The following is a 15,857-nucleotide window of genomic DNA, read 5'->3' on the forward strand; positions in this document are numbered from 1 at the left end:
CAACCCATTTTGTTAACAATCTATACTGCATTTAACTTGTGTAAAGTCTAAAGTCTAGAACGGCTTCGTATTTACCCCGAGTCACCCGAATCATTGTCTCTGATCTGTCTAGGATGAAATATCTTTGTTTGATTGCTATTAATAAAACTTTTTCAGAAGATTTTGGTTGAGAACAGTAAGAAAATAATTGTGTCTTATTTCCCAAAATCATAATCCTCTTGGTCGATCCCTTTTCCCAAAAGAGTCCAGTCCAAATGGTTTTCCAGTTAGATATGGGAAGTCCCTTCTCCAGTTACCACTAACTTCATCACATCAACGTCCAGTTCATCATACATCAAATCTGTTAGCTCCAATTCTGTGGAATCCCTATGGTGAGGGATCTTTTAAGCAGTGGCTGTGCTCCCCGTGGCAGCTTTTGGGAAGAGCTCAGTTTACTAAGCCATCCATTCGGGAGTGAGCCATCCATTTGTGTGTTCCAGACCAGAAATGTTTTTCCCCACCACAATCCTTCACATCCTTCTGGGTAACCCACCAGCTGGGTATGACAACAATTATTTCCTCCCTGTGATGCTTCCAGCAAATGACATCCAGATGGCAGATGGCTTTTTTTCCGGGGTGTAATATAGTCCTCCCTTACCATTTGCCTCATTTAGTAACCATTCAAGATTAGGATAGTTTTTTTTTTAAAAAAAAACAGCTTTGCAAACAATCCTTGCACTTTAAAACCATCAAATTGTCCCAAGATCGTGTGATGTCCATTAGCATGCCTCCCAACCAGCTGAAGGCAAGCAACGTTCATGGAAAAAAGAGAAATAAAATCACCAGTAGCGTTCAGCTGAGGTCTCAGTGTCCGCAGTGATTCATGTAATGAGGTCAAAAGCCTGTTTGCAATCAGGTGATTTTTTTTCACTTAGCAGCCGTGAATCCTAGCAACAGAATTGCCAGTCACAATTGTGGTCACTAAGTGAGGACTACTCTCCTTCGTTCATCCCCACCCTTCAGGCTTGTTCTTCCTGCAGTTGATGGGGAGGCGGCCGATGTGCAGTAGGGGGGGGTCTCTCTGGATGGCTCTCCTATTAGAGAGCTGGGGTGCTGCTGCAGGGGTGAAGGTGCCGTTGCTGGGCTAGGAGTGGGGACACCCGAATTCCAGCCTCTCCTCAGCCATGAAAGGTCCCTCGGTGTCAGCCCCACTTGATAGGACCAAGAAGTTAATACACAGGAAGACTCTTAACACTTTCTTTAAAAAAAAATTAGATATCAGGGGTGGGGGGACAGGTGGCAGGCACCGTCGTGAGGTAAGGTGAGGCAGGTGGTGGGGCGGGGGTGGCCTGGCTTTGGTGCGTGGTGCAGGTCCGGGACTGGGCTCAGGCGGAGCAGGGAGGGGAGCCCCAGCTGCCTGTTGGGCATGGGGGCTCCCGGCCCTTACCGTTCGCAGGAATCATTGGGGGTGGGGGAATAGGTGGCAGGCTCACTGGAGGACAAGATTGGATGGTGAGGGCCGAGCCCCAGACATCTCTGCTCTTAACCCCTTTTTTTCTATTGAGACTGAAGGTAATAAGAAAATCTTGCAAGTCTGATTATGTTGTGCCTCCCTCCCCCCACCGAAACCTATGCTCCTGTGAATGAGGGAGGTGTTCGTTTGAGCTTGTTTGTAACATTCTCTCTCTCTGTTGTGGACTTGTGGTAGGTTGCTTATCCCCTAAGGCAGGGGTCCCCAATCCCCGGTCCGTGGACCAGTACTGGGCTGTGGCATGTCAGCAGCCGGTCCGCACAAACAAGCAAAGACCCATCTGTGGGATGCAGGCAGCACACAAAACCAAACACTCTTTGGTGCACGGAAAAACCTTTCTCCACAAAACTGGTCTCTGGTCCCAAACGTTTGGGGACTTCTGCCCTAAAGCTATTTTCTTTACTCTCGGCCCTGGAGGCCTCTGGGCATAGGACTGGCATCTGTGTCACTAAGCAGCCGGTCATTAAGCATGGTGTCACATGACAGTGCCAACTTACATCTGTTCCTCTGCAGTTGTCAAGTAAAAGCATGACCGTGACTTGCAAATTCCTGCTGGCCTTCCCCACTTATTTTTCTTGTCAGAAGCTAGTGGGAAAGTCACCAATGGGGACTGTGAGCATGGTATGCTGGAACCATTAAAAAGGTGCACCCGTTTGTTCCATTTTATGACCTTTCTTGACACAGTTGTGAAGTGAATCGCTGCAGGGTTACGTTAGTAACGGGGTTGGGTTTTTTTGTATTAAAATTTTAATTATTCAAAATCTATATTCTATATAAATAAAAATGTAAATGTTCATTTGTTCAAAATCTTAAATCTCTAAAAGTTCTTCACCGATTGCTTTGACATTTTGACACAACATTGCATTCGAACACGCACGTGTTTTTATATACCTATATTATATAGATGTCACACCTGTGACAGGTAAAACATGCTTTTTTGAAAAACAGCGCCATCTGTTGGACGTAAAAGCAACACACGCTTTTACCAGACTGAGCCACAGCAACGCATGGCTGGGTACAGCTAGCATAAAATACAAAGAAAAATAAAATTGTGGGGAAACTAAGGGAAGAAAAAGGGGAAGAAGAAAACCGGGTAGAGGGCGGGAAAAACATTGACTTCCAACTCTTTTTAGCAGAATAGAATATAATGAGGTTACAACTTCAACTTTACTTTTACACAGTCGTTTATACTAGTCATTTCTTAACTAGCCTACCTAATCAGCAAAAGCAAAGTTTCATTTTCTTCCCTCACAAGCCCAAGATTGAGAAGCGATTTCCAAATAAAAACAAAATTAGATATATTCTCTTCTTCAGATAAAGCAATTAATCTAACCGTCTCTACTTTTTTTTCTTTGCTGTGGGAAACACTATATATTTCTGCTTATACTTATTAATCTTTGTATACTGTCATCATTTCTATTAACAAAATTCTCTATTCTTTCAGATTCTTTACTCTTAAAAGGAAAAAATAACTTCTTTTACATCCATTTTAAAACACTAAACTTTTCTTTAAAAACATTTCTAAAATCAGTAAGTTCTAATACATATTTTTTTTAACTTCCTTTCAACATACATACTTTGAAGTTCACTTTCAGTTATATTTTACAAGCAGGGGTCCCCAACCTGTGGGCTACGACCGGGCCGTGGCCTTAAATTGCCACTGGGCCGTGTGAATGACCAGCCGGTGTGCGCACACAGCCCCACTTGCACAAACCTTGTGTCCGTCCGCAACCCCACTCACATGAGCCTCATTGTGGACGCTCATGGCCCCATATGCACCTGCCCCTTCCATAAAACCAATCCCTTTCCCCCCTCACTCTGGGCCGCCAACCCGGAAAGGTTGGGGAACTGTGCCGTAAAAACTTGCAAATTTACTTGGAACTCTTACTTTCAATTGCGCTGAGAGGTTTAAACAGTCATCTTCATGCCTAGTGGATGGTCACTTAAATATGAAGCAGCAGTGTGCAGCAGCAGCCAAAAAAGCTAATACGATCCTTGGTTGCATAAACAGAGGGATAGAGTTGGATCATATGAAGTCTTAGTACCACTACAGTAGTGGCCAAAGTTGTGGAAACCTTTTGGGAAAAGTGTACAGTAGAAATGCCACTTTTGGTTAAGTTTCCACCAATTTTTCTTCTAATTTCTTTATAACTGTAGCCTTGTTCACTTAATAATACTATTTTACATTCCTTTCTGGGCAGCCAGTCAACTCTTTGCACCATTACTTTAATTTCATTACGTTTTACAAGCTCACTAAATGAAAGAACACAAAAAAACCCCAACCAACTTGATATCAATCACATAACACACTGACAAATGTCCTCCTCTCAGCTTCAATAGGTGACATCAATAACTGAATCCTACTGTGATCTGATTGGCTCATTGCCAAAACAAGATGACACCTGATTGGCTCTCTAAACACTCATGCTCATTGGCTACAATCAGATGAAGGAAAGCTACCTGATATCAACCTAAGCAAGTTGTGCTTCTTTTTTTCTGGTTATTTGGCTATACCTTTTCATAGAATACAGATAATTGAACAAACTATGTTGCACTACATTCTTGATTAAATTATCTTTCCATTGATATATAATTTTATGGTACTACTACAAAAAAACTGGTGTTATTAGCCATCAAACCTCAAAAATACACTTTTCCCAAAAGGTTTTCACAATTTTGGCTACTACTGTATATCAAAACTTAATAAGACCACATCTGGAATACTGCATCCAGTTTTGGTCACATTATAACAAAGATGATGAGACTTTGGAAAGAGTGCAGAGAAGAACAACTAACACGAGTAAGGGCCTGACGACTAAAACATATGAAGAACAATTGGAGGATTTGGGTATGTCTAATCTAGAGAAAAGGAGAACTAGGGGTGACATGATAGCCGTGATCCAATATATGAGGGGCTGCCACAAAGAAGAGGGCGCTCAACCTATTTCCCAAAGCACCTGAAAGTGAGACAAAAAACAATGGATGGAAACTAATCAAGGAGAGAAGCAACCTAGAACAGTGGTGGCAAACCTATGGCACGCGTGCCAGAGGCGGCACTCAGAGCCCTCTCTGTGGGCACGTGCACCATGCCCCGGAGATGGCAACCGTCCCTCTTCAACCAGCCGCCTGCTAACTCACTGAGATCCCACGTGGCCGGATGCATCCCAGCATGGCTGGTTTCCTTCCGTCCCGTCCCATCCCTCCTGGCCTCGCATGCTCTCCTTTTCCCAGGCACGACCCACTGCATCACCTCAGCTGTCGGCCGGCCGGCCAGCTCAGAGAAGGCTTCTCTGAATTGCTGGCAGCGAGCTGTGGAGTCCCAGAGTGCGCTGGTCGAGGGGCCGGCAGGCTGTGGCTGTTGACGGACACTGTCAGCCCCCATGCGCTTGCTGGCCTCTGTATGTAGCAGCCGCCCCGGTCCCTGCCTCGCCTTGCCCTGCGACAATGGCATCTCCGCCCTGCCTCGTCTCACCCTGCAGGACGAATCTCCTGCCCACCGCCCCATCTGCCAGAGACCCCCTGGATCTCCCCCAACCCTGCCTGGCCCCCACAGGGGTCCCTCCCCAAAGCAACATCGAGGTGACCAAGCCCACCTTGGCCACATCCACCCAGTCTGCCATGACCACAGCCACGCCCACCCAGTGGGCCACAACCACCTGGCACCCGGCAATAAATAAGTGGGTTTGGGGTTGCAGTTTGGGCACTCTAAAAGGTTCGCCATCACTGCCCAATACCATTTCAGATAGTATGTTCTCCATTATTTTCTTTAAAAAACCATTAAGAAGCACCTACAACTTCTGAAGGCAAGCTGTCCTCACCATTAGGAAATTTCTCCTTAATTCCAGGTTGCTTCTCTCCTTGATTAGTTTCCATTGTTTCTTGTCTTGCCTTCTGGTGCTTTGGAAAATAATGTGGCTCCCTCTTCTTGGTGGCAGACCCTCAAATACTGGAATACTATCATGTCACCCCTAGTCCTTCTTTTCTCTAGACTGGCCGTACCCAGTTCCTGCAACTGTTCTTCATATGTTTTTGTCTCCAGACTGTTAATCATCTTAGTTGCTCTTCTTTACACTTTTTCCAAAGTCTCAATATATTTTATGTAATGTAGTGATCAAAACATGATGTAGTATTCCAAGTGTGCCCTTACTAAGGCTTTATAAAGCAGTACTAATACTTCATGTGATATGCCTGTTTATACAACCTAGGACTGTATTCGTGGTTTTTTTTTTGGCTGCTATTGCACACTGCTATCTCACATTTAAGTGGTTGTCCATTAGGATTCCAAGGTCCCTCCCACAGTTACTCTTTTTGAGCTAGGTTTTGCCTAAACTGTACTTCTACGTTTGGTTTTTCCTGTCTAGGTGTTCTACACATTAATCTTCATGTTGTTGGATAGGGTCCATTGTTCAAGTCTCTCAAGATCTTTTTGGATCCCAAGCTTGTCTTCTGGGGTGTTGGCTATTCCTGCCACTTTAGTGTCATCTGCAAATTGAATGGCTTCCCCTTCTATTCCCCCATCTAAGTCATTTATGAAGATATTGAGGAGCATTGCATCTACAACAGAACCTTTCTTTCTTTTAAAATGTTTTCTCTATCCTTGTTTTATTTTTATTTATTCTGGCATTAGGCCAGAATTCAAATAGTCAATTTCTCACCTACAGTCTCAATGGGAGATCAGAAATGAAAATCAAGCCTTCTCTAAATTCATCAACTTTTGTCTCATGTCGCATTCCTTGTGTTGAAAAAGGGGTGATTCACACCTGAAGTACCATCCACAAATTGGATATTTGACAAGTCTCTCCCATGTGAATCCTCTGATGTATCACCAGGTTGGAATTCTGACTGAAACTTTTGCCACAAATAGGACACTCATATGGTTTCTTTCCTGTGTGATTTCTCTGGTGCTTTACCAGGCTGGAATTGTGACTGAAGGTTTTCCAACAAACTGAGCACTCAAATGGTTTCTCCTCTGTGTGAGTCCTCTGGTGACTTGTGAGCTGGAATTTTCTAATGAAACTTTTCCCACAATCTGGACACTCATATGATTTCTCTCCGATGTGAGTCCTCTGGTGGCTCACCAGATAGGAACTGTGACTGAAACTTTTCCCTCAATCAGGACATTCAAAAGGTTTCTCTAATGTATGAGTCCTCTGGTGGTTCACCAGGCTGCAGTACCGACTAAAACGTTTCCCACAAATAGGACATTCAAAAGGTTTCTCTCCTGTATGTGTTTTTTGGTGTTTCACCAGATGGGAATTCTGACGGAACATTTTCCCACACTCTGGACACTCATATGGTTTCTCTCCAGTGTGAATCCTCTGATGGTTCACCAGGTTGGAATTTTTACTGAAACTTTTCCCACAAACTGGACACTCATACGGTTTCTCTCCTGTGTGATTTCTCTGGTGTATCAGCAGTTCATAATTCTGACTGAAACTTTTTCCACAATCAGGACATTCAAAGGGTTTCTCTCCTGTGTGAGTCTTGTGATGTTTCATAAGATTGGAATTGTGACTGAAACTTTTCCCACAATCTGGACACTCATACGGTTTCTCTCCTGTGTGAGTCCTCTGGTGAATCACCAGGCTGGAATTCCGACTGAAACTTTTCCCACAAAGAGCACATTCAAAACATTTCTCTCCTGTGTGAGTTCTCTGGTGTCTCACCAGGCTGGAATTGTGACTGAAACTTTTCCTACAATCAAGACATTCAAATGGTTTCTCTCCTGTGTGTATTCTCTGGTGACTTGTGAGCTGGAATTTTCTAATGAAACTTTTCCCACAATCTGGGCACTCATATGATTTCTGTCCTGCGTGAGTCTTCTGGTGTTTCACCAGGTAGGAATTCTGACTGAAATTTTTACCACAATCTGGACACTCATACGCTTTCACTCCCATGTGTGTCCTCTGGTGTTTCACCAGGTTGGAATTTTCACTGAAACTTTTCCCACAATCAGGACATTCAAATGGTTTCTCTCCTGTGTGAGTCCTCTGGTGTGTCACCAGACTTGAACTGTGACTGAACCTTTTCCCACAATGAGCACATGCAAAGGGTTTGTCTCCTGTGTGAGTCCTTATGTGTATCACCAGGCTAGAATACTGGCTGAAACTTTTCCCACAATCAGGACATTCAAACGGTTTCTCTCCTGTATGAGTCCTCTGGTGCATCAGCAAGCTGGAATTCTGACTGAAACTTTTCCCACAATCAGGACATTCAAAGGGTTTTTCTCCTGTATGAGTCCTCTGGTGTATCACCAGGCTAGAATTCCGACTGAAACTTTTCCCACAATCAGTACATTCAAATAGTTTCTCTCCTATGTGATTCCTTTGATGTATCACCAGTTCATAATTCTGACTGAAACTTTTCCCACAATCAGGACATTCAAATGGTTTTTCTCCTGTGTGAGTCCTCTGGTGTCTCACAAGGTGGGAATTTGCAATGAAACTTTTTCCACAATCTGGACACTCGTATGATTTCTTTTCTGTGTGCATCTTCTAGTGTATCACCAGGCTGAAGTTGTGACTAAAATGTTTCCCATAATCAGAGCATTCAAAGGGTTTCTGCATGGTGTGAGTCCTATAATGTATCGCCAAGTGGCCATGCTCGCACATCATTTATCACATTGGGAACATTTGTACAGTTCCTCTCCTTTGTGGGTCCTTCTATGAACCACCAGGGAGCTTTTCTGAGAAAGACTTTTGATACATTCAGAGTATTTGTACAGCATTTCTCCGATGTGGATCATTTTGTTTATAATTATCTGTGATTTGAAATCTGCATCTTTCCCATAATATACTCATCAGTGGAGCTTTTCCATCACTGATTTTCTTGAGGATGTCAAAATGATGTGTGATCCCTTGTTTACTGTTGCTTTGGTTGAAGCTACTCTTTTCTTGCTCCCAGGGCGAGACCTGCATTATGTCTGCCTGCTATGGCTTCCCAAATGTTCTTTTTCTCCCCACTGACTTCTAGATATTTCCCTATCTTCCTGAAGGGAAAAATAATCTCCTTTGACCTTTTCATGTTTGTATTCTTGTGTTCCGCATTCTCTACTTTTACAGTTTGAAATCTCTTCTTGTTTTTTTTTTCTTTTGTCTATTACCTGCTGTGGAAGGAGAAGAGTTGTGTGGTTTTTCTGAAGGAAATGGAAAATATTTTTATTTCTGGTTTGATTTGGTTTCCTTTTCAATGTTGCTTGTTATTCTCAGTTGTCCGGAGTGCTCTTATTGGCATCCTCTTTTTCTATAATATTCAAAGAAAAGTGTTTATTGTTTATAAAATGGTTGCAGAAGATGTGAAATGAAAAATTATACAATTGAAAAGCAAACATGTCACAATAATAGCCTCTTATATTAATTATGATTTATTTGACACAGTGAATATTACCAAGACCCAAGTTCAAATATCCATAGAATCATGAAATAAACTTGTTGAATTGGGTCAATAAAAAATTCTCATCATTTCAATAATTGAAGAGAATCTCAGTAATTAAAATAAATGTTTTACCAAAGATTTTTCTGTTTCAGACTTACCAAAACTTGTAATTGATACTCCATTTATACAAAGGCAGATGGAGATCTCTGAGTTTATATTGCAAGGGGGGAAAAACCAAGAATTAAATATAAATTATTGCAAGACACTAAAGAAAGAGGAAGTTTGGGTTTACTTGATTTGAAATTGTACTTTGATGGTTTTTTGTTTTGTCTGGCCAAAAGAGTGGGTGATCCTCCAAAATAGCTTACTTGCGCCAGAGGGCCATGAATGAAGGTTTGGATGGCACAGCTATTTATGGTATGATCAGGTTAACACAAATGTTGATTATAATAATCACTTTGTTAGATATGTCATCCTAAGAATTTGAAAGAAATATAAAATAAGATTCTCTAGGAAGATGCCTCTTTGGCTGTCTCCCCAGGAACTTTTTTTAAGAAAAGAAATGGTGGCGAGGCCAGACGAGTGGACTTATAGCCAAATAATATCTTTCAATTATGGTGACCTTATCCTGAAATCTAAAGGAGTTGGAATCAGAAGGATGTGTTTGCCATTGGTTTACATATTTACAATTGAAAGAAAGCTTTAAACTAGACAAAAAGAGCTATGGATTTGATTTTGTGAAAAATGAATTGGAAATGCTACTGTGTGGTAACGTTGAACATATTATTGCTAAGTTTCATAAATTGAAATTGAAATGGAACTTGGAGAATGAGTATGTAAAGCATTGTATGATTCAGTGCATTCTACTGCACCCAAAAGGAGTCCCCCCCCTTTATCCTACACTTTTCTCTCTTCCCCTTTTCCAACTATTTTTATGGTGAGACGAGAAACAATGGGTGGAAACTAATCAAGGAGGGAAGCAACCTAGAAACAAGGATAAATTTCATGACAGTAAGAATAATTAACCAGTGGGAAACAATGGTTTTTGCCTCCAGAACAGTGTTTCTCAACAATTTTAAGGCATGTGGACTTCAGCTCCCAGAATTCCACAGCCAGCAATGCTGGCTGTAGAATTCTGGGAGTTGAAGTCCACATGCCTTTAAATTGTCAAGGTTGAGAAACAGTGCTCCAGAACCTGTGGGTCAGGGGTAGGCAACCTTGGCTCTTTTGTGACTCGTGGACTTCAACTCCCAGAATTCCTGAGCCCGCCATGCTGAGGGGAAAGGGAGAGGTTTCCAAGCTCAGTCATGCTGGCTCAGGAATTCTGGGAGTTGAAGTCCACGAGTCACAAAAGAGCCAAGGTTGCCTACCCCTGCTGTGGGTGTTCGATCACTGGAGGTTTTTAAGAAGAGAGTGGACAGCCGTTTATCTGAAACGTGTAAGGTCTCCTGCTTGAGCAGGGCGTTGGACAAACTGCCGGTCCGCGCGACGGACGTGTCATCCGGAAGCCGCGCCCACCCTATTGCCGGCAATGGCAAAACCGTCCCGATACGTTGCGCGACGTCACGTGACGTCGCGAGTTTGCTCTGACTGGAGTAGATGATTCCGCTGTGGAGGAAACCAAACAGCCCGACTTGCTCCTGGCCTGTCCTCCAACCTGCCCTCAACTCACCTTCCTGCTGATGCTTCCACCCTTGCAAGAAAGCGAGAGAGCCTTCCAGTGCGTCACCCTCCTCCCATGAGTGATGCGGAAGAGGAAGTTCTTCTGTGCTGCTCTCCTCCTCGCCTTTCTAGCAATACAATGCTTGATGGTTTTAACTCCTTTAAGCTCAAACACAGATACCAGTATTGTATTGTTGGTTTTCTAGTCACCGATGCTGCCTATCTGACCGCCATCTCGCGGCAGGAGCCTGGAAAACAGGCTTGTGCTTTCTCCACCTAAGTATCTGCGAGATATTTTAAATTGATTACATGCTATCATTTTCAGACTCACAGCAACCTATCTTTGCAACTGAGCCTGGTGAAATGTGACACTACTTAGCTTGTGTGAAGATTAGCTGCATGCTGAGCCCTAAAGGTTCATGAAGTTCTTACAGAAATACAGAATAAGATTTGGAAGGGACCAGGTCTCCAAGCATGAGACCCTATTATTCGTATTTGGAAAATGGCTGTCAAATCTCCTACTCAACACCTCCATTGATGGAGCATCCACAACTTCTAGAGGCAAGCCATTCCACTTTTCTCACAGACAGGAACTTTCTCCTCGATTCTCGGTTGGAACTGTTTTGGATCATTCTAGGGCTGAACTGACTTTTTAGGCAGTTACAGCACACTGCTATCTCATATGTAAGTGTTTTGAGATCCCTCTCACAGTTACTGCTGTTGAACAAGGTACAACAGCTTCTATAGAGGTGCATTTAGCTTTTCTTGCCTAAGTGTAAGACCTTATTTTTCTCACCACTGAATTGCATTTTGCTGGAAAGGGCCCAATGCTCACATGTGTCAAGATCTTTCTGAATCTTGTGCTTATCTTCAAAAGTGTTGGCTATTCCTCCCAACTGGGTGTCATTTGCAAATTTGATGAGTTCCCCTTCAATCTCTTCATCTAAGTCATGGATATTCAAGATGTATTCAAGCTGTTGTCCCAAAGATGTTTTTCAAAATGCAACTGGACTTTCTTAGTCTTTTTTTTTCCTTGTTGCTACTTTTCCTTTCAAGCTATATTTTGCAGCAGCAGAGTTCCAGAATTACCAGCAAGCTGTCAACAGAAATCCTGAGGGCAGGGTGCTTCTCCCAAAGCTTGTTTTTGTGAGATTACAAACAGTAGGGAGCTTTGGTGCACAGTCAATCAGCAACCAAATAGAGATGCCAACAGCTACAGAAATGAAAATAAGTAACAGCTGCTTGAAACTCCCTCAGCACTAAACAGTTAAATATGTTGCTGCCAATCAAACAGGAAGGAAACAATGTACCTCATGGCCTCCCCTTGATTTTCGTATCCCTCTCCATTATAAATCTCTGAAAGCCACTGTAAATGCTGATAGCAGTTAGGAAAGGAGGTTGCATGAAATTCCCTCATTTAGGCTAACATTGTGATGTAGAGCTTCGTTGTGGTGTCTGATGGTTCCTGTACCTAATTTCATTTTATTCTTGGGGAAGATGTAACTCTTTGGGTGGAAAGAGGGAATCAAGTTGTTTTTTGGGTGCAGCTTCATTTTAGACATGAAAACCCTTAAAACAAGAGGAAGCAGGAAACGGATCCTCCTTCTCAGAACAAGGGGATTCTCCATATTTTTGGGAGGAGAGCCGTGTGAGTCTATGGGAGACCAAAACTGTAGGAGTGAAAAGTGAGTAGCATAATCAGTTATGCATTTTAATGCAGTTTGTTAGTCAGAAAAGGTGCTAACAGACTCCTCTTGACATACTGTGTATAAGGTCAGATATTGTATCCAGCAAATCGCAGCATCTAATGAAGGATGGTGGATGTTGTAGTCCATCGATATCTACAGGACATTCTCACCAATCTTTAATAGCGATGAATTCCTAATTTGCATTTAGAGGTGCACATGCGACTATCTTTTTTTAATACCAATTCTTGTTGTTTTTTTTGTTTTTTTTTTTTATAAATTTTTTTTATTATTTTGAATTAAACAAATACAAATGATGCATCTACAAACACCACAAAAAAGAAAATCTTACTCAAAATGTTCCGGATACTCCCGGCAGTCCCCGCCTTGCCTCCACCCTTATCCACTTTCCCTCTCTTTCCTCCTCCTCCCACAGCTTCTCCTCTTTCCTCCTACCACTCTACATCCCTTTCGCCTTCTAACCACCACATCGAGTGCAATTTGGGGAACCAGCCGGGAATATCCTCTTATTATTACAATTCCATTATATAGTTATATTAACTACATCAATTTATAATTTCCCCTTAAACCCCTCCCCTCCCTGACTTCCCAGAACTAATACAGGATTCAACAGCTCCTAAAGCAATCAGTTAAAAAAAAACTTTAACTCAAATAATTAAAAAACAAAAAACAAAAGTTATACTCTATTTTAACTCAAAACAAAATTATCCATCTTCCCCAAATCCAAGCATCTAAAAAATAAACTCTACCATTTCTCTTATAATCATTCAAATATCTTAATCCCAGTAAATACAAATTTTAACTTCTTTAGAATAATATAATTGCATACATATATGACATTAATCATCTAATATCTTATTTTTCTTATTTAAGTCCTTTAAAATGATACAATTATATATATATATCCTTAATCATCTTAAATTCTGGCAAACATTTTACTAACCCATAAAATTAAAAACATAGACTTCAAAAGCATTCCTTATTCCCAACTCTCCATCTTACATTTCTTCCCAATTTTTCATTCTTTTTCACATACAAAATCAGTCAAAATCAATAAACCTTCAACCTTTTACGCCTTAATCCCAATAAATGCAACTTTTAAATTCTTTAAAATAATATAATTGCATACATATATAATATTAATCATCTAGTATCTTATTTTTAAGTCCTTTAAAATAATACAATTATATTTATATATATCCTTAATCATCTTAAATTCCAAAAAATATTTTACTAATCCAAAAGTTTAAAAACATAAGCTTCAAAAGCAATCCTTTTTCCCCAACTCTCCATCTTGCATTTCTTCCCAATTTTTCACTCTTTTTCACATCATTAATACAAAATCAGTCAAATTGATCCTTTAGTTTTCCCCTGGGGTGACGGCCTTTTGCGGGGGCCCGGTTCGAGGACTTTGGCATTGCTCAGTGGCCCTCCAGTCACCCCCTCCTCGCAGCGGCTTCAGCGGAGGGGTTAAACAAAGAGATTTTTTCGCCGAGGCAGGAAAGTGGGGGGGGGATTTGAGCCAGGGCTGCTGGAGATTCCCCTCGCGGGGAGGGGCGCGCAAAGGGCGCCAGGTGGGCAAGGACGCTGAGAAAGGGGGAGGGGACCAGGAGGGGGGGAGAAGTAGGAGGGGGAAGGGGAGGAGGGATTCCTTGGGGGAGGGAGGGAGGGAGGGAGAGCGAGGTGGGTTTTCCCCAGTTGCGCCCCCTCCCCCTCCGAGTTTCCGCCTTTCCTTGCGAGCTTTTCTGCTCCGTGGGAATCGCTGCGCCGCCGCTTCTCCTTCTCCTCCTCCTCCTCCTCCAAGCCCCCCTCCTGCCCCGCAGCCCAACTTCTTGGTGCAGCCCGGCTCCCACCCTGGGACCTGCTGGTGTTTTCCGGAAGGTTGGGCACCACAGTTCCCATGTTCCCCTATCGCTGCCGGGGAGGATCAGCCGCCCAGTGTCTGGAGGGGAGGAAGAGGACTCGGGGAGATCAGAGGGAACATGAAAGGGGCTGCAGAGGCTCCCCTCCGAGGGCATGAACGTGCTAGGAGGAGGTCAGGGGCATCTGGAAGGCAGGTGAGGAAGACCCGAGAGGCGTCCAGGTGGGCTTGGCCAATGGGCAGCCCTGTCCAGGTGGGCTTGCTTTGAGATGCAGCACCTGAATCTGCCTCTCTTACATGCCCAGATTCCCTCTCTGGTGATTGCTGCATCCCTGTTTCTCTCTGCCCATTTAAGAGAACAGCCCTGTCTGCGGAGGTTTTCAATTTTAATTTTAGTTCTTTTATGAGTTGTGTAATCTGCACTGAAAAAAAAGAAGCTCTTCACTGTTTTTTACAAACAGCTTTCGAAAGAGATCAAGGGGGTTCTGTGATAATATTCAGAAAGATAACAGAATTTCTGGTCAAGGGACAGGCCCCGGAGCTCTAATAACTGCCTGCAGAGGATTTTGGGGAACAGAGACTGGCATGTGCACAACAGCCAGGTTAGTTGGCCTCCAGAGATTCTTCAGTTGTTGGAATAAAATGCTGCGTGGAAAGGTGTTGATACTCTGTCTAGCCATTCTTGTTTCCTCTAGTTATTCCATGTCATTCTCCCCGTCCCAGTTTTCAGTTTCCTCCCAATTTCCTGTCTGTATTAGGCATGGAATTTCTCTGAGTCTCTTCACCTTCACTTTTGTAGCTTTCACTTTCTGTAAAGATTTACAAAAGTCTTTTAACATAATCTAAATCTTGGGGCACTTCAGGACCTATTCACATCAGCCTGGGCACATGGATGATGCTATTTTGACTGGGCTTTTTTTTTTTAAAGGGGAAGGCAATGTCCATTTTCCCCAGGCAATTCAAAAGGAAAAATCTCTGTCTGAACTGACCATTTTTAATACAAAACAGTTTTGTAAGTTTAATGCCAAGGGCATTGCCCACACATGCTCCCACATATTAAACGTTCCTTGATGTAGGATGTGGGGGAAAGAAAGCATGAACATCCATATGAACATTCTGCCCCCATAGCTCTCAGTTTTAAAAAGTCCCTAACCTTGACTCTTATAAAATAATAATAATAATAATAATAATAATAATAATAATAATAATAATAATAATAATAATAATAATAATAATAATAATAATAATACAAAGCACTACATGGCCAGTACATTAAAAAAATAGCTGGGAAAGCAGATAATAACAAGACCTGGCAATGGCTAAGAGCAGGAAAATTGAAGAAAGAGACCGTGGGACTAATTCTGGCTGCACAAGACCAAGCCTTAAGGACAAATGCATATAAAGTCAAAATTGAGAAGACAGCAACAGACAGTAAGTGCCACCTATGCAAAGAAACTGAAGAAACAGTGGACCACCTGGTAAGCTGCTGCAAGAAGATCACACAGACTGACTACAAGCAGCGGCATGACAAAGTAGCAACAATGATGCATTGGAAGATCTGCAAGAAATATCATTTGCCTGTAAGCAAGAACTGGTGGGATCATAAAATAGAGAAAGTCATAGAAAATGATAAAGTTAAACTGCTCTGGGACTTCAGAATTCAAACAGACAAGCACCTGCAACATAACACCCCGGACTTAACAATTGTCGATAAGAAAGACAAAAAAGTCTGGATAGTGGACGT

At 42.5% G+C, this 15,857-nt stretch overlaps 1 protein-coding gene and 1 pseudogene across 1 annotated transcript in view; one reads left to right on the plus strand and one right to left on the minus strand.

Moving 5' to 3' along the window:
* LOC107297320 overlaps window positions 1-8,267 on the minus strand; it is a 97,583-nt gene extending 89,316 nt beyond the window's left edge. The window contains 1 exon segment of the mRNA XM_029286283.1: window positions 6,378-8,267. Within this exon segment, the coding sequence (XP_029142116.1) occupies window positions 6,378-8,124 (1,747 nt within the window). The 5' untranslated portion in view covers window positions 8,125-8,267.
* Window positions 1-15,857, plus strand: part of LOC107297326 — a 78,691-nt pseudogene that overhangs the window by 4,333 nt on the left and 58,501 nt on the right.

The sequence above is a fragment of the Protobothrops mucrosquamatus genome, unplaced genomic scaffold, assembly GCF_001527695.2.
Source record: "Protobothrops mucrosquamatus isolate PMUCROS unplaced genomic scaffold, P.Mucros_1.0 scaffold3233, whole genome shotgun sequence".
Taxonomy (NCBI): Eukaryota; Metazoa; Chordata; class Lepidosauria; order Squamata; family Viperidae; genus Protobothrops; species Protobothrops mucrosquamatus.